Source organism: Chelonoidis abingdonii, chromosome 6, assembly GCF_003597395.2.
Source record: "Chelonoidis abingdonii isolate Lonesome George chromosome 6, CheloAbing_2.0, whole genome shotgun sequence".
In the NCBI taxonomy this organism is placed as follows: Eukaryota; Metazoa; Chordata; order Testudines; family Testudinidae; genus Chelonoidis; species Chelonoidis abingdonii.
In genome coordinates this window covers 85,133,680-85,159,755 of record NC_133774.1, presented here as the reverse complement: position 1 = coordinate 85,159,755, position 26,076 = coordinate 85,133,680, and the positions used below count along the sequence as shown (strand labels likewise).

At 40.1% G+C, this 26,076-nt stretch overlaps 1 protein-coding gene across 2 annotated transcripts in view; it reads right to left on the bottom strand.

Annotated features, from left to right (window-relative positions):
- Positions 1 to 2,469: 2,469 nt before the first annotated feature.
- The window catches only part of ROR2 (receptor tyrosine kinase like orphan receptor 2), a 217,931-nt gene continuing 194,324 nt past the window's right edge, over positions 2,470 to 26,076 (bottom strand). For both annotated transcript variants that reach the window (XM_032786541.2, XM_032786542.2), the window contains exons 5-9: positions 19,098 to 19,225; positions 10,303 to 10,617; positions 8,789 to 9,034; positions 6,717 to 6,919; positions 2,470 to 5,546 (exon numbers count right to left, since the gene is read on the bottom strand). In XM_032786541.2, coding sequence (XP_032642432.1) covers positions 4,104 to 5,546; positions 6,717 to 6,919; positions 8,789 to 9,034; positions 10,303 to 10,617; positions 19,098 to 19,225 — 2,335 coding nt within the window. In that variant the 3' untranslated portion in view covers positions 2,470 to 4,103. The remainder of the gene's footprint in view (positions 5,547 to 6,716; positions 6,920 to 8,788; positions 9,035 to 10,302; positions 10,618 to 19,097; positions 19,226 to 26,076) is intronic.

Here is a 26,076-nt window from a genome sequence, read left to right as displayed (position 1 = left end):
CTTGCGTATATATACTTGCCCCTGGAAATTTCCACTACATGCATCCGACGAAGTGGGTATTCACCCACGAAAGCTCATGCTCCAAAACGTCTGTTAGTCTATAAGGTGCCACAGGACTCTTTGCTGCCTTTATATAACTCTTGGGTAAGCATCTGAAAGTCTGAATCTAAATCTTCTGAAACTAAGCCATCCCCGTGAGAAGTCTCTCACAATAAACCTCAGCTCGCTCACCTCGCGTCCCACACTGACAAAGAGGGCTTCTGTGGAAGAACCCTTCCCATCTGGAATTAAATGCAATCATTCATTTCCGTATTGAGAAGCAGAGCTCAAAAATCAGATCAGTAGTGAGAATGGGAGTGACTGCTACAGTGAAGCAAATTTTCCTTAGAGTATTAGAACTATGATGTGCTCAATCCTTGCAGATCCAGGAAGCTCAGTACAAATGTTCTCAGGGAGGGGTGTACATGTGATCACTTACAACTGTGGGTCAGGCTTTATGCCAATTATTAGTGTCAAATATTAAACAGTGTGATGCTCAAAGTTCAGAAAAATAGGATAAACATCTATATTTATAAATCTGTGTTATTTATGAAATTGTATCTCTGCTTTCAAATTAGTTGTTTTTCCCCACGAGTCAGAGTGTGCAATGCTCTGGGAGTGGTATGGTAGAGTGACTTTTGAGGGACTGTTTTAAATCCATATTAACTGAGGCACTGAATTAATTGGCTGGGAAAGTCTTACATGTTACAGATGTATCAGAGTCACAGAAGGCCTGGAAGGGACCTTGAGAGATTATCAAATCCAGCCCCCTGTGCTGAGGCAGGACCAAGTAAACCTAGACCATCCCTGACAGGTGTTTGGCTAACCTGTTCTTCAAAACTTCCAATGACAGGGATTCCGCAACCTCCCTTGGAAGCCTATTCCAGAGTTTAGCTACTCTTATACTTAGAAAGCTTTTCCTAATATCTAACTTAAATCTATCAGATTAAGTGCATTGCTTCTTGTTCACTAGAGATGGGACATGAAGAACAACTGATCACAGTCCTCTTTATAAGAGCTCGACGTATTTGAAGACTTGCCATTTTTCCTTCCATCTTCTTTTTTCGAGACTAAACATGCCCAGTTTTTTTTAACCTTTCTTCGTAACTCAGGCTTTCTAGACCTTTTATCATTTTTGTTGCTCTCCTCTGCACTCTCCCCAATTTGTCCACATTTTCCTAAAGACTGGAATCTGTAATTCGACACAGTACTACAGCTGAGGCCTCACCAGTGCCAAGTAAAGCCAGACAATGACCTTCCATGTCTTACGTACTACATTACAGAGTGATATTAGCTTTTTGCAACTGCATCACGTTGTTGTTGTATTCAATTTGTGATCCACTATAGTCCCCAGATCTTTTTCAGGAGTACTACCACTCAGCCAGTTACTTCCATTTTGCAGTTGTGCTTTTGATCTTTCCTTCCTAAGTGCAGTACTTTGTACTTGTCTTTACTGAAATTTATTATGGTGATTTCAGACTAATGCTCCAATTTGTCAAGGTCGTTTTGAATTCTAATTGTGAATTCAACCCCTCCCTGCTTGGTGTCATCTGAAAATTTTATAAACATGCTCTCCACTCCATTACCCAAGTCAATAATGAAAATATTGAATATTACCGGCTCCATGACTGACCTTAGGTACAGTTTTTCATCAAGTTGAGCACTCCTTATTTACAGAATCTTCATCTAGACATTTCCCTAGATTTGATAATGATTATCATGGCTTCTCAAAAGCCCACGGGTATATTTTATACTACCCTCTTTCTTCTGCTCTGTAGTAAAAGCAATTAAAGTAGCTGAAAAAACTTGAAGCAACATACCAACACTATGTAACGGGAACTCTGATATTATATGCATCCTTTAGTTCAGAGCAGCATTTTGAAATTCCGATAATTGAAGTATTTATATTTTTCCATGTCTTACCTGATTGTACAATCTTTAGAATATTCAAAGGACTGGAAATTAGCAGAGCACAAATGGGATAAATGGGGAAACAAATGTCTAAAGAATTCCCTTACACTTACCCTCTTCCACCATCAGTTGGGTTGAGAGATGATTTAGGCTTCATATAAGGAGCAAATGAAAACTGATAATAAAACGCTGAATTTTTTTTCTGATTGCACTGATACACTAAATTTATGAGGAGTGAGGATGCAGATTAGGAAAGTTTATAAAACCAAAAATTGTAAAGATGTTGGACTGTATTAATTGCAGTAAACTTTAGGATATATTGTTCAGAAGTGGTTCCACTGTGCATCAAAAATTAATATTTGATTTCTCTTACTGGAGAATTTTGGACACCACTTGACCAGCCTTGCCTCTAATTCTTTGTCAGTAAATAAAAAAGTAAGCAAAAGAGAAGATGACAAGTGGAATATGCTGTTACATGTCAAAGCCAAAATAATTTTAAAAAAAGACAAAAGTAGTAACTTCAAAAATATTTATAATGTTTTATTAATAACATCCAAAGCCGCCTTACATTAACAAAAAGCAAGAGAGCTTTTTCACTGTTTTCCTACCAGTGCATTTCCAAGTCCAGGTGAAAAGCAAGAAACCAGTAAAGCTGCCACACCAGTGACATAGGCTGTCGGTTACAATGATGCACACCTTGTAAGTAGATCCAAACTGAGTATAATAGTAGTTCATAATTAAGTGTAGTAGTTCATAAAAAAGCTGTAACCATGAGGAACTTTGGCCATTTCCACTTCTACAGTGTACTTCATTTCACAAAGTGTTGTAACAAAAATAACTTCTTAGAAACTGTAACGATAACTTAACTCAACGTTTTGCATCACTTTATTGGATATTCCGTGTTGGGTTTACAATTTATTACTATACTGTGTGCTGGCTATTACAATACTACAATGCGTATGTGTATTACAGAAACGGTCATGAAATGTATGGACCTGCTTATATATTTTACAAAATGAACCAAAAAAAATACAATAAAACTGCATCCCAAGTGGGTAATGTAAACGATTAAATTATAAAGCCTTTTCTTCAAAAACCAAAATACTTAAATGAAAAAGGTTTATAAAATGTAATAAAACATAAATTACATTTAAAGATCTGTACATGATTCATCTTGCAAGAAGCACAAAAACAGCATCCTGAACAATACTGCTTATTTTGGTCTTCTAAAATTCAAAAATCCATTTTCACTAAGAAGGCAGGAAACTAACAGGGTTTTACATGCAATCTAGCACTATCCTCACTAAAATCAGGGGAGTTCATAACCCTGCAAAAAACTTTTTAAATGTAGAAATGTGTATCTTAAGCCCTTTTCTGTACTTGACAACCAACATGCAATATAAGTTGGATTGTTAAGTTAGTGCACAGCCTCCCATGTGTCTGCTTTTGGTTAACAATGTATTAAGGCTAATTGCTGCTAAAAATATGCAGCAGTGAAGGAACTCATTCACAGAGGAAATCAACTGAACTCATTGGAAGTTTCTGCCATAGTCACTCTCTCTTTTCTCATGTTATGTTCCGTAACCCTAATTTTCTGCCTATTGTAATACAAACACGGAACAATATTCCTAACTTGTTTTTTTTCTGATTTAAAAAATAAACATACAATCTCTTGTCCATTATATCAAAGAGATAAATACTATATGCTAAGCTGTCCATCACATCCAGGGCACTTCTTCATACTCAGAGCAATGCTGCGTGCTACTGTAGTTTGACTCCTTTTTCTGTTATTGACTTAAGCACAATTCACTAAAATTACAATCACAGATCATGATATACATGATGTGCAATGCTACTCCGCAATATGTTGCACAGCAACAGTACATTATAGTAAAGCAGCCTCCCTCAAGAACGGTAGTCAATAAAAAAATTAGAAACAGCAATTCTATACCATCATGTTTGTTGCCATCAGATTTCTGCAACGATCAATAAACTTGGTATATCCTTACTGATGCATTTTATTTTATTTTTAAGTTTGGTCAATTGTGGCTAAAAAGTCAGATCAAAATGACTGATCTTAAGTCAAAGGGACTACAGTCTTCAACTGCACTGAAGTGATGTGAAACTTTCTCTTAGTAGTGAGTCCAGTTTCATTAGGCTTCTGATTGAATCTCTGCTTCATCCATCTGAAGAGTGTCATTATCCCCCAGTAATTCTGTTTCTGGTACAGAACCCTCCTCTTCTTCTTCTTCCTGGACAGGTTTTTGGGCTAAATCTTCTGCTCCATTATGTGTATCATCTGTACTCTCAGAAAGCAGAGCAGCCCTGTCTGCCACAGATGCATTGGAGGGTGCTGTTGTTACATAGCCTGTGCTGGTAGAACCACTCCCACTGTGATGGGAGCCTGGTTTTGGAATCATCTGTGGAGGCATTTGCTGTGGAGCCATTTGCATTGGGATTTGGACAGGGTAAAAATTTGGCAAGTAGGCACCATATGCTGGCATCGGTTGATAGCCATTGACAGGAATGTAGAGCTGAGGAGGTGGGACCATTGGTCTGATCTGCCCTTTCATTGGTATGAACTGTGGTTGAGGAAAAGCTTGAGTCTTCTGCTTTTGTCCAATGTACCTAGCATTGCTGATATTACTAACGGGGCTTGTGCTGAGAGAACTTGTTTGTGTGGTATTGCTTGCCCCAGAGGTTTGTGCTGAACTGTTGTAATTAGAAATGTTTCCCCATGTTCTTAGTCTATTGTGAATATCTTTAAATCTTGGTCTTCTGTTGGGGAATTCATTCCAACATTCCAACATCAAAGTGTATATCCATGTGGGGCAGTCATCTGGACACGGCAAAACCTGTCGATTCCTTATCATTTCAATGACATCCTGGTTAGAATAACCACAGTAAGGCTGCAGGCCATAGCTGAAAATTTCCCACAGAACAACTCCATAGGACCAAATATCTGAATCGACAGAAAATTTGCCGTACATGATAGCCTCAGGGGACATCCATCGGATAGGAAGAAGGGAATTACCCATGAGTTTATAGTAATCAGCAGAGTAAACTTCCCTGAAAAGGCCTAAATCAGATATTTTCACATTAAGCTTATCAAATACCAATATATTTCTGGTGGCTAAATCCTTGTGAACGATATGATGACTTGAGAGGTATTCCATTCCCGCAGCTACCTGAGTCACAATGTGAAAAAAATCTGCTGGTTCCAGAGCTGATTTTACTGTCTTGTCATCATCAGTGCTGCCAACATCAGAATGGGGAGATCTCATAACTAAAAACTCATGGAGATCACTGTGGGAACAATAACTAAAAATCATGCTGATGGGCTGTTCTTTTGTCACTATTCCCAGCAAGCAGACAATATTTGGGTGCTGTAAACGTGATCTCATCATTGCTTCATGTTTGAATTCTTCTCGAAGAGCCAATTCTGCTTTGTCTTTGAGTGTTTTGATGGCAATAGCTTGTGTCTGTTCACCAGGCGTTGTTCCAAAGAGATGCCCCTTGTAGACTTTTCCAAATCTCTCTTCCCCTAGCTCTTCCATAAACCTCACAGTAGACAGATTGATCTCTTTAAGTTTAGTCTGGAAAAAAAAAAAAATCAAGGTAATTCCTAGTGTTTTATAACACTACAATTCTTTTTTAAAAGACAAAACTAATTATTATGCTGCCGCCACAGGATGATGGTTTTGTCAAAATTAATTTTCCATTTATATTGTTGTATATTCAACTAGATCTTAATTTTACTCATAACCCTGAAATGGAGGATATCGTTATCCGAAGTCCAAATTTAAATGTGTTGGAAGGTGAGCATGATTATTTCAATTGATAGATACAAAAGAGCAACCATACCTCTGCAAGTTGAAAAGATTACCAATTCTGGGTAAAACTGGCAGCTTTAGAAACAAGGGAGTACTTGTTTAACCATAGGACAATCAGACACTGTGTGGACTCCCCATACAGCTTTAACATTAAACCTCAATCCTTAATGGATTCATAAAATTAATACACAGTTTGATTCAACTGGCAATGTTTATTCTTTCAGCTGATGGTTTTCTGAACAGGTGTTGCCAACTGTACCAAATCATGCATTGTCTTTTTGAACTAACATCGAATAAATACTAGGATAAAAATTCTACTTTAGATCTGAACAGAATTCTAATATGGAGACCTTTTAATTAGCCAGAAAATCATTCATATTCTGGACGTTAAACTATTGACATTTATCAAAAATTTTAAAAAGTCATTTTGATTGTACTGTCTTCTGAGGTACCCAGGCTTACAAGAATATTGTACATAGACTCTTCCATATCCTCTTCCCCCAGTCCAATGAGGGCTTCAGCATTTTGGAAACCTAAGTAGAGTAATTCGGAAGGAAAATTGTTGCATGTACTGCTTAAAACAAGCAAAACTACAAGCCATTACCAGGGCAAAATTAAGAATAAATCAGAAATATCAAGATTTCTAGTCACTGAAGTAAGAAGACAAAGCAAAGAATGACTAGGAGTGCCAGTTACACACACAAATACAAACTACATAGAAATATTTTGGTATTGAAAACTGTATTGACTGTTGACATGGGTTCTCAACTTTGGGAGATACCCCCAAAGGACCTGATTTTCTTAAGTTGGGTGCTTTGTAAACGCTCTGAAAATCAGGCCTTTTACAGATGCCTCAAGTTGGCCAAAATGCGAGGCATTCAAAACCATGACATTTTTCACAATCTTGGCCTTTAAGAAGTCTGCAAAAAATACCTGTTTGTGCTGATTAATAAGTGGCATTTCCATGTCCTGGCTAGGAGATGCCATCAACTGGCGACGCTGGGGTGTAGCAGCAGATGCCTTTTGTTTGTTCCTACACATGCAGACCAAGAAGAAAAGGCAGGCAATAACCAAAGGAATGGCTATGCTGGGAACCAGAATGTAGAGGATCCCCATTTTGCTGTTGTCACGTGGACCTGTTGGGATTTAAATATTTATTGTTTTCAGGTGATGTTGTTTTTTAAAGTATTCAAAAGCAAAGGAAATTAAAAACACTAGTGTGAATATTGAGACTAATCTTTAAACAAAAGAAGCAAATCACATGATTTTAAAACAGAAGTTACATTCTAAGTACAGGCTTTTAATTCCATCAGCCATAAACTAATTTTCTGTCAAATATTTCTGAGAATTAATGTTGAATGGACATGGCAACTAGTGGGTTCAAGGATACATTATGAAATCATAGGATCCATTTCATTTATAGTTTATTTTACATCTGAAGCACTATTATTGAACTTTCCCAGTACAGAAACTGTAGAATACAGACTGTTGTGCAATTGTATTAACTTGCTTACTGGATAAAGTACAGTGAGTAGTCTTCATCATTATACATGCAGGCATGCAAGCACGAGTGATCTCAATGTGATAAACTGCAGAGCCATATGACAAACAGTCCTTATCATCCAACTTTAACCCTTTCATCAGCACTTTGCCCACTAATTTAACTCTGCCAACACTACTGTGTTAGCCCATAAAATGTGGAATTCTCTCCCCACCTCCAAATTATTTAGATACCATTGAACATTTTGGTACCAAAGCAGTCTTGTTTCCCAGGCAGGCAAAGATGAAAAATAGTGTCAATATATTTAATAAAGGCTCTCTAAAGCATTTCTAAAATATTTTTTTGTAAAATGTGTGGCATATACAGAGTACAGGGCAGCATGGTATGGTACAAAAGCTTTTATTGGCACTCATTTGGGATACCTTATGAAATTTGTGACTATGCCATTTCTGAGTGCTTCCCTCCCAAACTGACACCAATAAAATCTTGATAACACCATCATGCAATATACTTTTTTTCTTTTTAAGTCAAGTCAAGAAAAAGTATTAAAGTGAGGTAAACCAGAAATTTTACATTTTACAGTTTTAATTTTTTAAGTACTGCCTGTCTGTAATGCAGCAACGTTTGTGAGGCTTTTACTTCACACCTATTGCAGCAGGGATTGCGCCTTTCTCCTTGTTCTACACAGTACTGAGCTCACCTTTGAAGCTCAAACTAACAGTAATGGCTCTAGACTGAATTCTATGCTAATGCACTGAAGCGAAAGGGACGATACTAATGTGTCACTATAGGGCAGGACTCCATTGCGTTAACTAGGATGGCTTCTTGCTAATACTAATCCAGTACTGATTCATGGGCATTTTCATTACTTCGTATTTATTCTAGATGATTTATTTTAAAATCATGATCTGTATGGTGCCTTTGATTCTATGCTTTTGATTTTGTTTCCTATAACCAATTATAATGCTTTATCTCCCTCTACAGGATATGTGAATTATCATCTCCTTTTTCTTATGCCAAAGATGGATAAAACCGACTTTTGTTGGCTTAGTATATAGATTGTCATTCACCTCAAGACCAGATTGAGAATCTATGTTCTCCAAACTAAGATGCCTGAGAGAGAAACAGTAGCATAATGCTGAATGGTGTTACATAAAACCAAAATATTTCTTAATGTATGTTCAGAGCAACACCAACTATATCAACCGAATCAGAAACCAAACTGTATACAGAAATATGATATATTACATGCATGTAATATTGTTAATTATTGTCTCTGTTTTTTGCTCCAGAAATACAATAGACAGACAGTACAGAGTTCCAGGCAATAAACTTTGGTCTGAAAACATTACAAATGTGTAACCAGAAACAATGGTGCCACACTAGAAGCAATGAAAATCTTAGAATTGTAATTTTCTCAATGAGTGATACTCTAACAATAAGCAATATTTAAAACTGTAAAATCTTTAGGACAGTAGTAAGGGGGAAAAAAGAGAATACATACTACAAGATGGTACTTCACAGAGTTCCATGCGTACGTTTTTATTCTGTGTAAAACACCAGGGACCATCCATCTGACTTCCAGGATTTCGGCAATATGCATGTCCACCTCCTAGCTCTGGAAACTGTGTGCTTGTCAGATCATGGTTATGAGGATGCTGGGAATTCCAATGCTGACAGTTATGGCCTGATTTGGTGACACTAATGGTCCCTCTATAATCAGCTCCAGAGCCATTGTAACATTGGTGATCTGCAACAAGGGATTTCACATATAATTAAAAAAATGAAGAGGACACTTTATTGCTGCTGCTCTCACATGCAGAACTTCACCCCTTAGAGGGAATGCCATGGACCCTAAGAAGCATGGGAAATTATGCTTGCTATTAGCTCCTGGAGCCAGATTTGATGTGCTGAGTTCTTCCCTTGCTTGGTTACTCTTTTTCCCCTGATCCCAGTTGCTTTTATTTTCTCCATTCCCTCTGGCTGGTATCTTTTCCAACTCCCTGGCTGATTTTGTCTCCCTCCTCCCCCACAAACACACCTCTTTGACTGATTCCGCTTCTCAGCTCCCTTGGACTAATCAGCTCCCAAGTACCTTTGTATTGCAATTCAAATGGTTACATTTCATCCTAATTGACCCCAACCAGCTCTACTCCACTGCCCCTGCTGCTCAGTTCTGCTGATTGCTAGTAGAGGAGGCTGTACTGAGAGGATGGGAATTCAGACTAAGCTTAGCCAACTATGAATTTTGCCAGCTATCTACATATAGTCATGTTAGTCTAATGTAGCTGAGAGGTAAAACAGCATGTGAGTATGGCGATCAGTTACAGGGGAATGGAGTAGGAAGAGAAAAAGAGCAGTATATAATAACCACAATGAATCTAACCCTTGGATGCAAATATAACACCTACAGATGCATGTATCCAGTATAGCAAGGATCATTGCACTCCTAGCTTGATTTGCAGGATTAATAGTCCATATAAAAAGAATGAAAGTAAATGATCCTAAAATGTATCATTTCTTAACAGCCATTTCAAATGAAGCCTTTGTGACCTACTTAAAGATTACTGAAATTCAAACAAAATCTACACATAGATGGATACAGAGTCTCAGCCAAGAGGCCAAGGACTGAAGAGGGCAGGTGAGTGAACTCCACTCTCCCGACCCAGGGATCCTACAGAACAGAGTTGTGGTACACTGACAGTGGAATGAGGAAGCTTTCACTTGTTTCTGGTGTACTTCTCGTGTGGATACAGGCCTTTATCTTCCAGAGCTGTCAATTCAGCAGCTTTCATGATCACTCAATTCCTCTAAGCTTCCCACCTAGCTCTATATTTTGCAACACTGCAGGTTATGATCAATATTATGTACTACAAAAGGCAATCAGATCTCCTTATGAAAACATTCAGTATGACAATAAGCTTATATAGCTAGAGTCACTGAAGACCATCTCATTTCAGAATCTTGTCAGTGACAAGAGAAATAAAAAAGGTCAAAGCTTGAAAGATTAAATCTTACATCTGTTGAGCCGTTCTATAGGGATCCCAATTCTTATACAGTTGGCAGCCTCCAGAGTTTCAGGCAGTGGCAGGTCCTCACACTTGGGCAGTTGTAGTTGCATCAGAATGAGGGGATTGGACCTAGCAATGTTATATTCCTGCCTACAGAGATCGCTCTCCAGAACTTCACATTCATCCCGACACAGCTCCCTTGGCTTGGGGGTCCGAGAGCGCTCATCACACAGTGGAAACACAAAGTGGCAGAATGATGGGATGGCAAACTGCGAGCACTGATCAGATAAATGGGTAGAAGTCCCAATCATGGTAAATGCAGCTGGAAATAAACAAAAATTACTGAATGAGCACTAGTACACAATAAACTAAACAAAACAAATCAAATAGTTTTTACGTTAATGCAAAGCCTATCTATATTCAGTATCAGTGAGGTAGAGTGTGGGAGCTGGGCAGACAAACAATGCACAGAAAAATAGTGGAAAGCAAATATTGGCTAGACTTAATTGGGCAAACCCAAGTGCTGTTGTATCTTTAATGTCCATGCAGAGTGCACAGGACCTCACTTTCTATTGTGTGATTCAAGACACCCTTACAGAGTAAACTATATGGTAGTTTATTTATTTGTCTTAAGCTAGGTCTATGCTGGGGGGGGAGGGGAGGGTCTTCAATTTACCTGGCCGTGAGGACGGCAGCGAGTCAACCGCTGCTGCTCCCCCGGCGACTTCGCTTCCGCCTCTCGCTGCGGTGGAGTTCCGGAGTTGACGGCAGAGCGATCGGGGATCGATTTTATCGTGTCTACACTAGATGCGATAAATCGAGCCCCAATAGATCTATCATTAGCTGCCGATCCGGCGGGTAGTGTAGACATATCCTTAGAAGAATGAAGGACTGAGCCAACCCTGTCAAGACTTGAATCTGTAGTGTCAAGGTTTCTGGTTAGGTCAAACCTGAGTTTAGATCACTAAGTCTCCAGCTTTCTCCAGACATTTTCATCAGTAAACCAGGCAATATGTATTTTCAATCCTTGCCAGAAAAAAGGAAGGATTCTGTTAACATTTGATGAGATTTTGCAATGAGAAGCCCGATTGCAAGTGCTGAGAAGAAATGCATATTGATAATCCCAAAGCACCAATCCTATTAAGGCACGTGTCATAACTCACTAAGGACTTGATTCTCCTCTCAGGCACTGAATGCCTACACACTGCCATTTATCTGGAAGTCTTCTTCAACATTTTAAAGAAGAAGAGATAAATAATGATGTGCATCATGTATCTGAGGGATGAATCAAGCCCTAAATATAGAAATATTCCCACAGAAAAAAATTAACTTTGAGTTAGGGTTGTTAGACTGCTTATTCCACCAACACAAACCACAAAAAGCAAGGAAATAAGCCGTTAAATCATTCAACGCCCCGTCTATGATCCACTCATCAGTTCCTCTCTTCAGCTTCACTATCATCCTTCCACCAACTATGCCAACTTATCTCTTCCTGAGCAGACAATGTGCTGCTGCTTCAGCTTGAACCCTGTTTACTGGTTATATGTTCAGGTGCTTTGATTATTAACATAGGCTTTCGTCAATTCTATTGTAAGTAGTTCTGTCAGTGTCTCTGTACTGGAGTGTGCAAGTAAGCGAAGTATTGTTTTCAGACTGCAAAACAGCTTTAAGATTGTCTGTAAAGTTTGGGAGAAAATGTGAATGTAAATGGGTGATCTAATTGTTAGTGACTGTTCAAAATTTGGTAGAGACAAGGTGGGAGAAGTAATATCTTCTACTGCACAACTTCAATAACAGGTATTACCTCAGTCACCTTGCCTCTCCAATATCCTGGGATGAACACAGCTAAAATTCTGCAAACAACTACATTTGGTAGTAATTTTCATGTAGATATTACAGATTTCAGATCTACATACATGAATGATAGGTGTATTATGATCAGGACTTGGTTTTGTTGGTGTGCTTGAAGAGAACAGGATTGGGGGTGGAGACAGCAGGGCTGAAGTATACCTCTCAGATGTGCAGGAACATCAGGAACGCGTGCTTACTGGTGCACCAGAGAGCCAAGGCAGCAGTACTGGGGAGCAAAGTATCTGCACAGAGGCCTTGGCTCTTGAAGGACTTTCTTATCAGCCTTGGTGCACTGGGGCAACCTTCCAGGCCTAATGCCTTGGCAAAGAGACACTGGTTCCCCTCCACTCCAGGCCAACTGCACAAAAAGGCTCTTCCTTCTATCCTAGTGGTTTTCAAACTGCGGGTCGTGACCCAGTACTGGGATGCAGAATGTAGTGCACTGGGTCATGGTGCCTCTGGTCAGCATCACTGACTGGGCTGTTAAAAGTCCCATCAGTGCTGCTGGCCGGTTAAGGCAGGCTTGTCCCTACCTGTCCCGGCTCCGTGCTGCGCCCCAGAAGCAGCCAGCTGCAAGTCTGGCTCCGAGGTGGGGTCCACAGGGCTCTGCGCGCTACCCCCAACCCAAGCACTGGCTCCGCACTTCCATTGGAACCAGACAATGGGAGCTGGGGGTGGGGGGCACGGTGACTGTGGGTGAGAGCTGCACATCTCCACCTAGCTGCCAGACCTGCTGCTGGCCGCTTCTGGGGTGCAGCACAGTACGCAGTGCCAGGAGAGGCAGGAAGCCTGTTTCAGCAACCCTACTGTGCCACTAAACTGGAGCCATCTGAGTCAAGCCCAGGCTCCAGTCCCTGCCAGCCCTGAGCTCGCCCCCCCAACCCAGAGCCCTCTCCTGCACCCCAAACCCCTCACCCCCACCCCAGAGCCCACACCCCTAACCCAGAGCCCTGGCTCCCTCCCGCACCCCAACCCCCTGCCTTGAGCCCCCTCCTACACCCCAAACTCCTCATCCCCAGCTCCATTGGGTCGTGGGCATCCATTTTCTTCAACTGAGGTCGCCAAAAAAAAAGTTTGAAAGCCACTGATCTATCCCCTGCACATCCCTGATAAATCCTTATCTCCCCAAAGACCCACTCAACCCTTCAAGTTTCTCAATCTGCCTACTCCCCCAAAGTCTCCCTAGAAGCCATCCTCATATCCCCTAGCCGCTAGCCTACTTCCCTTATTCGCCAGGTATACTTATTTAATTCTTTTTTGAACCCAGTTATAATTCTGGCCTTCACAACATCCCCTGGCAACGAGTTCCACAGCTTGACTATGTGTTGTGTGAAGTACTTCTTTATGTTTATTCTAAACCAGCTGCGTATTAATTTCATTGGGCCATCCCCAGCTCTTGTGTTATGTGAAGGGGTAAATAACACTTCTCTATTCACTTTCTGCACACCATTCATAATTTTATAGACTATTGTGATACAGCATGGCCAGAAGGCAGCATAAGAGTGTTAGCAGGGGGCCTTATTCCCTGCCAAGGGAGGAAGGTTTGCTTTAGATTAACTAGAACAGCTGTGGCCAATTAGAGCACCTGACTCCAGTTAGAGCACCTGACTCCAGTCATGGGATATAAACCCCTGCTTCAGTCAGACAGGGTGTGGTAGTTGAAGGAGAAAGGTTGGATTGGAGCAGAGTGCAGATTGCAGAAGAGAAGAGTTTGTCCAGAGAGAAACAGAAGGTTTGGAGGAGTGCTGCGGTGGATTGGGAAGCCCAACAGAAACCCTAGGTAAGGGGCACCAGGCTTGTATAGAAGAGAGGCGAGAAGCCCTTCACAAGCTGACGGGTATGAGAGGGAAGTAACCCAGGGGAAGAAACCGCTAGTCAAGTGGTTCACCACAACCCCAGGGCCCCTGGGTTGGGACCTGGAGTAGAGGGCGGGCCCAGGTCCCTCCCTCTCCACTCCCCTCCTCCAAGGACACTAGGGGAATGATTAAGAACTGGTTCAGAGGCAAGCAATAGCGCCCTGAACCTACCCCAGAGAAGAGAAAGCGCGAGACCCAGCAGAACAGTACCGGCAATTTGCCACACTATTATATCCCCTCCTTAGTCGTCTCTCTTTTCTATGATGAGCCAGTCTTTTTAATCTCACCTCTTATAGAAGCTGACCCAAACTCCAAATCATTTCTGTTGCCCTTTTCCATACTTTTTCCAATTCTAATATATCTTTTTGAAATGGGGTGACCAGAACTGCATGCAGTATTCAAGGTTAGGGCATACCATTGTGACATTATGATATTTTCTATCTGATTATCTATCCCTTTCATAATGGTTCCTAACATTGTTAGGTTTTTTGGGTATTGCTGCATATTGAGCAGGTATTTGCAGAGAATTATCTAAGACGACTCCAAGATCTCTTTCTTGAATAGTAACAGCTAATTTAGACCCCCATCATTTTGTATGTTTTGTATGTTTTCCAATGTGCATTACTTTGCATTTAACAACACTGAATTTTCATTGGCCATTTTTTTGCCCAGTCACCCTGTTTAGTGAGACCGCATTGTGACTTTTCACAGTCAGCTTTGGACTTAACTATCTGGAGTAATTTTGTATAATCAGCAAATTTTGCCACTGTTTTCACTGTTTACTCTCTTTTCTAGATCATTTATGAAAATATGTTGAACAGCACTGGTCCCAGTACAGATCCCTGGTGGGCCACCCCTCTCCATTGTGAAACTGACCATTTATTCCTACTCTTTGTTGCCTATTTTTAACTATTAAGTGATCCAGGAGAGGTCTTTCCCTCTTATCCCATGACTGCCTACTTTGCTTAAGAGACTTTGGTTAGGGATCTCGTCAAAGGCTTTCTGAAAGTTCAAGTGCACTGTATCGACTGGATCACCCTTGTCCACCTACTTGCAGAACTCCTGCCAAAGAATTCTGATAGATTGGTGAGGCATGATTTCCCTTTACAAAAACTCTTCCCCCAACATATTGTGTTTCTCTAGATGTCTGATAATTCTGTTCTTTACTATAGTCGCAACCAATTTGCCTGGTACTGAAGTTAGGCTTACCAGCCTGTAACTGCCAGAATTGCCTCTGGAGCCTTTTTTAAAAAAGTTGGTGTTACCTCAGCTACCCTCCAGTCATCTGGTACAGAGGGCGATTTACTGTGACAGAGAGCTGAGGGCTAGCTCTTGAGACAGCACTCTGGTCACTGTTAGTACTAATTACTAGGGCTGTCGATTAATCAGTTAATTCACGCGATTAACTCAAAAAAATTAATCATGATTAATCGCAGCTTTAATTGCGATGTTAAACAATGGAATACCAATTGAAATTTATTAACTATTTTGGATGTTTTTCTACATTTTCATATATATTGTATTCTGTGTTGCAATTGAAATCAAAGTGTATATTATTTTTGATTATTGATATCTGCACTCTAAAATGATAAAAATCAACTGTATATTTCAGTTCACCTCAGACAAGAACTGTAGTGCAATCTCTTTGTCGTGAAAGTGCAACTTACAAATGTAGATTTCTTTTTGTTATATAACTGCACTCAAAAACAGTGTAAAACTTCAGAGCCTACAAGTCTAGTATGGGACTAGATCTGGGAAGAAGGACTGGAACACCTACAGCCAGAAAGGACCCCAAGAAGATGAAGGAGGAGCCCAACACAGCTCTGGCAGGAGCTTAGGCCACAATGTATTTCCAATGTGGACGTGACAGACATATACATGGACTGTGGGTTTTCATGGTTTTGTGGGTAGGCTGAGACCCCTAGGCAGGGAAGAAAAAAGAAAAGTACTGTGACTACCATCTTAGTAATGGCAAGAAAGCGGCACCAAGATAGGGAGGAGGCACCAAATGGATCTAGTGGACATAGCTTCATTCCTTCTGCTGATAAGGTGGGAGTTAATGAAACCACAGAGGATACTTCCTGGAGGTAGGGTCAAAACTGAATATGTACATGAAGATATGAAATTCTGCCCTATGGCATAGGTGTCCCTGGAAGTCAAGGGGACATGAAGGTGGAAACATATAGAGGTAGTAGATGGATTGCCCCACTACCTTGTAGTGGGCTCAGAGGCCCAGGAGGGAAGAAATACAACCCGCAGAGCAAGGAAAAAATGTAGAGGAAATAAATGAAATTATAAGCCACAGACAAAGTGCGGACAGAGAAGTCCCCACATTGAGGTCAAACAGTTATCAGACTCCTTATCTCCAGAATCTTGGGAGTAGGCATCCCTAAAACACTTTGAAGGGATGTGGGAAACAGAGGCCCAGGAGAACCAGGAGACTGAGGAGCAAGAATGGACTCCACCAGTGTTCCCTCTAATTTTTCCCCACACATGAGCAGAATGAATTTTGTTATGTGCACCAATATGGAGGTGATCTGTGACACATCACCTTCATATTGCTGCACATAACAAAATTCATGGGGTGGGGACAAGGCCAAGGGGTTCAGAGTGCGGGAGGGGGCTCAGGGCTGGGACAGAGGGTTGGAGTGCAGGGGTATGAGGGCTCTGGCTGGGGGTGCGGGCTCCGGGCCAGGGATGAGGGGCTCAGGGGTGGGGCAGAGGGTTAGGGTGCAGGGGGACAGTGCTCTGTATGGGGGTGTGGACTCTGCGTTGGGGCTAGGGATGAGGGGTTTGGGGTGCAGGCTGCCTCGTGACTATGGCAGGGAGAGAGGACTCCCCCCAACAGCACCTGGGCTGAGAGGAGAGAGGTGCCTCTCCCCACTGCAGCAGCTCCGGGGCTGGGGCCATGGGATTGGCAACCCTCCCCTGGCCGCGGCAGGGCCAGGGCTCGGTTTGGGCTGTCCATCCCCTGGCTGCGGCAGGGATGGGGCTGGATTGGCAATTGTCAAGAAGAATAAATTAAAAAAACAAAACAAAAGAAGCAAACAAAAAACAGCACAGCACATCAGCTGTATTTTCTTTGAATTACAAGAGTTGGCAACACTGTGAATAACTGAATACTTCACACCACTACAAAATGTCAGACTACCACAGGTAAAATTTGCTCTTCAGTCCCTGAACAAGAGTATTTTATTCTTCAGTGAAGTAAAAATGCCTGCAAGGACCACATTGTTTACTTCAGTGAAAAAACAAACTCATTTTTCAGTGTTAAATGATACAACAATATTGCTAATCCTGAGCATTCAAAAATCATGAGTCAGATCTCCAAAAATCATGAGATTGGCTTAAAATCATAAAAATTATAAATTTTGGGGCTCTGTTTATTTGCTTTCTGACGACTTTTGAGTCTCTAAAGGTCATGTTTACAAGCTTTTCTCCAGAGCCATAAATGCTGGGAAAAAAAATTTAAATGAAAACTGAGATTCTCAAATAATCACATGACTTTAGGAGATAAGATTTTAATTAAAAATACCTAATATTAGCTGGTTTTTGTTTAAAGTACAAGAGTTGGCAACCCTGAGCTAAATACTTCATGACAGCACAAAATCTCAGACCACCATAGGTAAATTTTACTCTTCAGTTCCTGAACAAAAATTTAATGTAAGTATGTTTTGTCAGTTTTAGCTTTGGACAGTAGATGTCCCTACTACCCATTCACAAAGAGCCACAGTCTTCACTATACACTACACACATCTATGCAAGTACAAATTTTTTTTTTTTTTTAAGAGATTGCTTATTAGTTGAGGAACAGCTAACTAGCTCAATCCCCAAAATACTAAGATATTTGCTTAAAGGCTTTCCATATACACTGAATCTTCACAACAACTGAGCACATTGCAAAATCTATAGCAATTAGTCCACAGGGCATTTAGTAACACTTCTCAAAATTCATATACTTTTAAAATACTATTTGGTCATGACTCCTTATGACCACCTATACATGCACTAAGGCCCCAGTCCTGCAGTTGTCTCTGCATGGTGGATTCCTGTTCCTGCACACAGCCACATGGAAATCAGCGGCACTCCGGGCAGGCACAGGGCTAACACCTACACTGATCTATTTGCAGGATCTGGGTGTAAGTGCTGTATCAAACTTGTTAATAAATAAAACTGACATCAACTCCCCTAAAAACATAATTCCAACCCCAGGCCTGCACACCAAACATCCTCCCCCCCACCCCCAACACCAATATTACTCGATCAGCATGAGGAAGGCCACATATATATGGGAACAATTTTAACTTGATCAAAAAGTAGCTACATTTTCTGGAAAACCTCACTGCAGCAAACATGTTAATCCTTTTCTTAAAAGATCAAATATACAGTGATGATGGTGAGCTAAATGGTAATAAATAGGATTATGTCTGGTTTGCTTTGCTCCTTAGAGGCGTATGGATTTATCTGATAGCTCTAGCAAAGGGGCATTAGAATCAACTGTTGCTAATATCACTGATCATTCTGGTGTGGTTCTGTGAATAAACTGAACGTTCATTTACTGTGCCAGAAAAGTAATTAACTTTTGAACACCAAATGTTGCTGAGCGTGTACCAAAATGGTGTTCAGAGAAAGAATTAGAAGGGGCAGAACATGGAAAGGTCATTACTTATTTTATATAAACCAGTGTTAAATCAGAACTCTACTGGGATTTTGCAGTAAAAGGGAGGAAGCCCAAGGACAAAGTCACCACAACAGGTTTTTATTACACTAGAATGTACTTGGACTTTTAAAAATGTACTTCCATTTCAATCTATCATTTAAAATGCACCAATATAAATTACAAGCTGTTAAAGAGTCAAGCCTTTGACACTTCACTTAAGGTAAAAAATGTTTTTCACATGATAGCAGATTTTTGGCCTGTAAAATAAAGTTTTCTGAATACAAGACAGAGAAAAGAGATTGCTTATTCAAACCTTACTATAAGGGTAACTTGTCCATTAGACTTATCAATTATGTGGTAATAAAACTAGTACTGTCGACATTTGAACGGGATACTGGAACAAATTATTGTCCTACTAGAGGCATATAATCCTACCAGTAATTCGGTTTTCAATTTCTCCTTGCATCTGGAGGGAGTCCACGTAAATGGTCCGGTTTCCAATGATTCGTGCACATGCAATTCCCCTGTAAGGCTGACAGAACCCGTCTTCATGGTAATCTTCTCTGCAAAAGACAAGGGGATTCTATAAGTGCATCTGCAGATGTCCAGCTGTCCCCAATGAATTTTTAAGAAATATATTCTTAAAACGACTTAAATCTGAAACTCTTCAGTACTCCAGGTGCTACTGCCTCCACTCTGCCTACCTTCACACCACTTTGGAAGTATTTATGGGGGCACCACTGCAAACATCTAATTCAAGAAAGAAAGTAAAAACCAAGAATAATCTCAAAGTTATATGCTAATGGTAATGGGATTTGACATATGAACCTATTAAAAAGCTGTAAGACTGAGACAGTAATATAGATCATGTTACACATCCTCATGCATTTCTGGCATCTGACTGCATTGAATACGATTAGGCAAGCAGTTGGTTCTTGTCTCCCACCTCTTTCTACAATTCTTTATTTCCTTAAGCAAATAGCAAAATAGGACTTACTCAAGATTCATTTAAAATATGGCATAATTCTGAACCAAGAGTTGGATAAACAGAATGAAAAGAATCAGTGGTTAACTTCTTTTCTCCTCCCTTTGTTTCGATTCAGTGTTAAATTCCCCCCTCCACTCTTCAGCCAAATTCTGATCTTCCTTACACGAATATATCATTATTATTAAGTATTTGTATTATTGTAGCACCTAGGCTAAATATAACAACTTGAATGTAGTTGCTCTAGATTAATACCGGTATAATCAAAAGCATAAATTGCCTCTTTTAACTAAGGAATCACTTTAAAAACATGGGCTATACCTATATTTCCCCTTTCCCCCCCTTTTTTAAAAGTGATACTTCAAAGCTCTCCACAATTTAGCCCTGCCCTGTCAATCTGTCTCATTTATTATCCTATTGTAGGTCACCAGCTGTTTTTGCTCTGCCAGTAATGCCAGCCTAGATCACCCACCTGTTTGTTTCTTCCACAAACATCTTCACTCTTTTTCCCATGCCGCCTTCTTATAGGTGGAAGAAATTTCCAGTCAAAATAGGTAATGCCACAAACTTTAAAACTCATTCCTTAAAACTCATTCCTGTCATAATATGTTCAGAAAGCTGCCATCTAATAATGGCTAGGTGTGGTGAGCTAAGAACTGCACACAGCGCTACTCTGCCAAAAACAGTCCATTATTTTTGTTACCCAATCCTACAGACAATGAGTCTGCAGGGGAGAGGAGAGTTACCTGAGAACAGAGGAGAGGAAGAAAGCTCAGCAGAGACTTCCCTGAGCTCCTCACGTTTCTCATCACAGTCCACAGATTCCTCATGGTAAAAACAGTTCATCTCAAAACCCCAAAGTAAAACAATGTCACAACGGAACAGATATTCAGTTCCTTAGGAATGAGGGGAAAAACCAGTATGATAGGTATAAGTTAGGCTCAGAAGCAAGGGCTTGACTCTAGACAGAGGTAGCCATGAGCTAGGGTAGGACTCTGAAGGAAGCAGGCCTGGTTGAATGCTCTTCTGCAGGAAGCCCTCTTGTGGGAGACCTGACTTGGGGCTATGGAAGAAGACTCATGGGAGATAAGCAGATATCTTGGGACTCTCAGGCAGATGGCCTGGAAAATGGGAACCTCGAACAGAGACTAATGGTACTGGGACAGTGTGGTTAATGAGAGTTGGTAACCTGTGAACAGTGACATGTGAATGGGACTGAAGAGCTTCTGCATTGTAAACTTGTTTTACTTCAGGATTTTGAGACTAGTAGCAAAAATCCCAATGGCCTGGGATGGGGCACTAGATGGGGAGGGCTCTGACTTGCTACAGAAAATTCTTTCCCAGATGTCTGGCTAATGGATCTTGCCAACATGCTCAGGGTTCAACTCACTGCCATATAAGGTTGGAAGGAATTTTCTCCCAGGTCATACTGGCAGAGACTCTGGGTTTTATTTTGATTTTTTATTTATTTATTTTGCCTTCCTCTGCAACATGGGGTATGGGTCACTTGCTGGCTCAAACTAGAGCAAATGGTGGATTCTCTGTAACTTAAGTTTTTAAAATCTTTTAGTTTTTAAGTCATGATTTGAGGACTTCAGGAACCCACCAAAGGTTATGGGTCTTTTACAGGAGTGGATGGGTGAGGTTCTGTGGCCTGTGATGTGCAAGAAGTCAGATTAGATTATCACAATGGACCCTTTTGGCCTTAAAGTCTCTGAGTTTAACTGTTTTTACCATATGGAATCTGTGGACTGTGGTACCTTATGTGAATAAAAGGATCTGAACTTGCTCCTGAGACAGACACTCCTTTTCATGGATGAGTAAAGGGGAAATTGAGGGAAGCACACCTGTTGCACTGTGGTGTCCCACAGGAGGGGCCACCTTATTATAGAGTGCCATTTATTACATATTTGCCAAGTGCCTAACATAATGGAGTCATCCCTCTGACCTGGTTGAAGATGCTAAGCCCAGCACAGTATACATGTTAAACACTAATAAAATAATAATTCATCCACAAATGCTGAATGCAGATTAACTACCACAAAGACATTTTACTTTTCTCCAGTGGGAACAAAGGACAGGTGAGTCAGAAGCTTTCAGGACAAGTTAATTGCCACAATGAACAGCTTTCAGTTGCACACTTATTATTGTATTAAAACCTCATTTTCTAACAATTCCAAAAAATCAAAGTGTCAGTCAGCCCAGACCACCCCAATAGGAAGTCAATGATCTCCATAATGAGCTGCATGAATATGAAACACTTGTTTGACCTCTTTCACTAAGGCATAGTTCAAACACTGATCATGAGAAACAAAGTCAGTTAAAAGAGCTATGTGTAACCATCTCTCACCCTCCTGCTCCACCTCTCTGTCAGCATAAAGAATCTGAAGGAATAAGTAATCTAACTAACAAGGTATTGGTGACAAGAACAGTATGATCACTCAGGTTCCATTTATTTATTTCTGTCAGAACTTGCAAACACAGTTCAGTTACGGTGTATATATACATGCGAATACATATTTTCTCTGCGGAATGTTATAGTCAACTACTGATTAAACTGAAATATGGTTATCTTGGATGGGCACAAAAATTAATAGCAATCTGATGTCAGAGGTTCTGACAGAAGCAAGACTCCTGTTATTCAGATGCCATGTTCCACATGAATCCTTTATAACTCTCTAATATAATCCAGGCAAAGCACTAAAATAAGTCTGGCTAGTCTGGCTGACAACTTCAAAGAAAACGATCTCAAATGCTTATGGGTCAATATACTAAGACATAAAGCACAAAATGGAATATTAGCTGGTGTCTGCTACACAAAACCAAACAACACTAGGGAAAAGGATGACTGGCTCCTTACGCATCTACCTATAAGGTGAAGTGGAAAAAGCTGCATGATCACAGGGGACTTCAGTTTGAGTGACACATGCTTGAGATATCATGTTGCCAGTACTAAAATATTATTGGAATTTCTCTATATTATACATGATATTTTCCTAACCCAAAACACGTTGCAATCAACACAGGAGAATTGTATATTAGACCTAATCTTGCCATATAAAGAGGTACTGATCACAGAATTAAAAATTAGTGGTAGCTTAGGTACAAGTGATCATGACTTGATATTTATAATGTGAAAACAGAATAAAGTCCAAACCAGTAAAAAAAAAAAACAAAAAAACCATGTACACACACACACACACGGGGCGCTATAAAAAGGCCAATTTCACAAAGCTGAAAACAATTCTGAGCCAAATCAGCTGCAAGGAAGAATTTAATCAGAAAAATGTGGAAGATAATTGGGAATAGTTTAAGAACATTTTAGTACTCTCTCTCATTTATACACACACAAAATAAATAAAAGAATGGGGAAGTTGAACGTAATGAATATAAATCAGAAGCTAGGAATTACAGAAAATTGATAAGGGAAGCAAAGAGATACAAGGAGAACTCTTTGGCCAGCAGAGTTAAGGACAATAAAAAAGGATATTTAAAAGTATATTGGAAACAAAAAGAATCCTAACGATGGTACTGGTCCACTGCTAGATGGAAAAGATAGAATTATCAATAATAATGCAGAAAAGGAAGAATTGTTCAATAAATATTTATGTTCTGTACTTGGGAAAAACAGATGGTATAGTCTTATTATATAAACAGCTGATATAGTCTTATTATATGATGGTGATAATATTTTCCGTTTCACTAGTATCTCAGGAGGATGTTCAACAGCAGCTACTGAAGTTAGACATTTTTAAATCAACAGGTCCAGATAATTTGCATCCAACAGTTTTAAAAGTGCTGGCTGAGAAGCTTACTCGACTGTTAACATTGACTTTCAATAAGCCTTGAAACAATGGGAAGTTCCAGAAGACTGGAGGGAAGATAATATGTGCCTATATTTAAAAATAAAAACATGACGACCTGGGTAATTATAGGCCTGTCAGTCTCGCACTGATTTAGGGCAAGACAATAAGGCGGCTGATATGGGGCTTGATTAATAAAGAATTAAAGGAGGGGTAATATAATTAATACCAATCAATGTGGATTTATGGAAAATAGATCCTGTTAAACTAGTTTATCTTTGGTAGACGAGATTACTAGTATAGTTCATAAAGGTAATAGTGTTGCTGTATATACTTAGATTTCTGTAAGACTTGATATTGCACAACTTTTTGACTAAAAATCTACAATGACATAGAAATTAATATGGCACATTAAATGGACTAAAAGCTGGCTGACATCGAATGGGTGTGTTTCTAGTACAGTTCTGGCAGGGATTGGTCCTTGTCCCTATGGTATTTAACGTTTTTATCAATGCCCTGAAAGAAAATATAAAATCTTCACAGATAAAGTTTGCAGATGACACAAAAATTGGAGGAGTGGTAAATAACGAAGACAAGTCATTAACACAGAGTGAGCTGGATTGCTTAGTAAACTGGGCACAAGCAAACAATATGTGTTTTAATACATTTAAATATAAATGTATACATCTAGGAACAAAGAATGCAGGCCACACTTATAGGACGGGAACTCTGGGAAGCAGTGATCCTGAAAAAAAGATTTGGAGCTCATGTGGGATAATCAGCTGAACATGAGTTTCTACTGTGACACTGTAGCCAAGAAAGCTAATGCAATCCTGGGAGGCATAAACAGTGGAATCTTGAACAGGAGAAGTTATTTTACCTCTGATTTTGACACTGGTTTGACTGGTACTGGAGTACATGTCCAATTTAGGTGTCCACAATTCAAGAAGGATGTTGATACACTGGAGAGGGTTTAGAGAAGAGCCAAAAGAATGATTCAAGGATTAGAAAACATGCCTTATAGACTCAAGCAAAATCTATTTAGCTTAACAAAGAGAAGGTTAAGGGTGATTTGAGTACACAGGGAAAATCGACATTAATAAAGAGCTTTTCAGTCTAGCAGAGAAAGCTGTAACATGATCCAATGACTGGAAGTTGAAGCTAGACAAATTCAGACTGGATATAAGACATACATTTTTAATAGTGAGTAATTAACCATTGGAACAATTTACCAAGGGTTGCGGTGGATTTTCCATCACTGACAATCTTTCAATCAAACCTGGATGTTTTTTTCTAAAAGATCTGTGCTAGGAATTATTTTGGGGAAGTTCGCTGGCCTGTGTCACACAGGAAGTCAGAATTGATTATCACAATGGTCCTTTCTGGCCTAGGAATCTATACACTTATGAGTAGTAGTGACTGAGTACTATGCTACATTTAATTTTGACGAAGGTGGCAATGTTCTACAAAGCTACAGAAATGGCGGCACAGATAGCCCCCTCCACGACTAATATTCGATTAATTTCACTCAGCTGCGCATATACTCAGAATGGGGCATAACACATGGGACAAAAGTACAGGGGGAATTGATGAAAGAAAACAAGAGGGGTTTCATTCTCCATTCAAGCAGAGTTCATTGGAGTCACATGAAGCTTTTGATATTTGTCTCAAACCAGATGCCAGTAACTGAATTTCTGGATGGAGCAGAAGTGAGAGTGGCTGAAAACAGGCAGAAACGCAGCCTCTTCAATTTTCTGCTGCTTGAGCTGAAAACATTGCTCTGATCAGTGTTACAAGAGCAAATCTTAAACTTAACTCAACAGTCCATGACGGCTCAGTTTGTCCCAGGCTACTAAGGTCCTAAAGATGAACTGCAAATGAAAAACGTTTTTGCTTTTGTCTTTTACTAATGCTTTATGTATGTTTAAAGATTACCTCCCTTTTCCCAGGTTGTTATTGTTGCTCTTTTTTGCTTTCTACTTGTTTTTAACAGAGGTATCAGGAAGACTAAAAGTTTTTACTTCCTGCTTTGTTTGTTTGGCTTTTTTGCTAAAAAAAAACCTCTCTCAAAGTCTGCAGACCTATAGCAGGAATTTCTCAGGCCTGGTCTACACTACATTGTAAGGCTGACATATGCTGCCTTGCATTGACCTAGCTATGGAAGTGTTTTCCATTTATATTTGGTTCCCATTGACATTAAGTGCCTCTCTACACCAATTTAGTAATGTCACCGCCATGAGGTACACAGAGTCATGGTCGATGTAATTACGTCATCACACTGTCAGTGTAGATGCTGCGTTGCTTATGTTGACTCCTGAATGCCGGCAACAGTTATCTCACAATGCCTGACACTGACAATACAATTGATACAAGCTCTCCTGGTGAGGACATGCACTGCCAACACAAGGAGCCAAGTGTGCACACATACAAGCAATTTAATAACTGCAGTGACTGTATGCCAATGTAAGTTCAGTCAACAGTTTTGTAGTGTAGACATGGCCTTAGTGTTTCATTAAAGGGGAGCGGCAATGCAATTTTTCTTCAAAGAGAATTATTCTCCCAAGTGTTTGTTACTAGTTTTAAACAGACAATCTGACTGAACATTCCCATTTCTCTTAACACCTAA